At 42.7% G+C, this 1,211-nt stretch overlaps 1 protein-coding gene and 1 non-coding gene across 2 annotated transcripts; both read right to left on the bottom strand.

The window, feature by feature from the left end:
* Positions 1 to 89: 89 nt before the first annotated feature.
* On the bottom strand, positions 90 to 704 carry CYBJADRAFT_162268 (uncharacterized protein; the record flags this gene model as incomplete). Its single annotated transcript, XM_020213677.1, has 2 exons — positions 90 to 651; positions 687 to 704. Coding segments are annotated over 2 exons (580 nt in total), but the record flags the coding sequence as incomplete, so codon positions are not given.
* A 49-nt stretch (positions 705 to 753) lies between these two features.
* On the bottom strand, positions 754 to 826 carry CYBJADRAFT_t84. The gene has a single exon. It is a non-coding gene; the product is annotated as a tRNA-Met (tRNA).
* Positions 827 to 1,211: the final 385 nt, after the last annotated feature.

Below are 1,211 nucleotides of genomic sequence, written 5' to 3'. Positions count from 1 at the left end.
CTCTTCATCCTCTTCATCCTCTTCATCCTCTTCATCCTCTTCATCCTCTTCATCCTCTTCATCCTCTTCATCATCCTCTTCTTGCTCACCCCCGTTTTCATAGACATTATCACCATCTCCCGCAGTCTCATTATGGCATTCCATATCATAATCACCTACACATTTACTCCCTTCATTGTCATACTCCTCCTCATCCTGCTCCTCATCCTGCTCCTCCTCCTCCTCATCTTCCTCGTCCTGCTCCTCATCCTCATCCTCATCCTGCTCGTATAAACCTCTCGGCTCCAACATCTCAACACACGTCCCCCAAAAATGGTCCCTAGCACTAAAAAAAGTACCATATGGACATATATCAACCAAACATCCGAGAACGGATGGGCTGTTATCACAAAAACATTCAAAATCGGTATGGGACTCTTCACATGTTCGTGCCATATGATCAATGCAGGAGAGGAAACAAGCTGGTGGCGTAGAAACCACAAGCGACGCAACAAAGGTCAACGGAAGGATTACGGAGTTGAGCATTAGTTGAACCAATTTGTCTTTGTAAATGAAAGATGATAACAAGCAAGGATGCTTTTTCATTTGATCAATCTTGTTTCCAAACTCACGAGAAGTAATTACACAAAAACAAAACATCATTCCTATGCACTATGTACCTGTTGTCGTGGTTACAGTATGGTTACATGCGCGTGGCGCGTCATTGTGCACCAGCTGTCAACAACTGTAAAAAATGAGCTGGCAAAAAACAAGTGCTCCACGGCAGGTTCGAACTGTCGACCTTCAGATTATGAGACTGACGCTCTACCGACTGAGCTAGTGAAGCCACTTGACTGGAAAAAAATATCTCTGCTTTGTCTTGTGGATGGGCATTTTATGTTGCCATAGAAAGAGAATATATAGAATTGATGGACAATTTTAGACTGTGCTATACCTGATTACTCTACGTTTTCTGTTGATATTGGTTCTTCTGAATTCAGAAGCTATAGTGGTAAAGACTTTGTGAGATTGACCATCTCTTTGAATGATTCAGAGCACCCTTCGAATTTGCACTCTGGAGACTTTATTCCATTGTCCTCTGAAACCAACACCTGAACGGTGTATGAAGTATTGCACGATCTGAATTGTATCGAGCATCCTGAAATTATAGTCAGTGGGCAGTTGAAGTATATCCCCCAGAAGTAAAATTCAGCTGCGCATCTGCTTGTCAT

The sequence above is a fragment of the Cyberlindnera jadinii genome (assembly GCF_001661405.1).
Source record: "Cyberlindnera jadinii NRRL Y-1542 unplaced genomic scaffold CYBJAscaffold_5, whole genome shotgun sequence".
Lineage (NCBI taxonomy): Eukaryota > Fungi > Ascomycota > Saccharomycetes > Phaffomycetales > Wickerhamomycetaceae > Williopsis > Williopsis jadinii.
The sequence above is the reverse complement of the archived record's forward strand: the minus strand, read 5'-3'. Positions and strand labels throughout refer to the sequence as shown.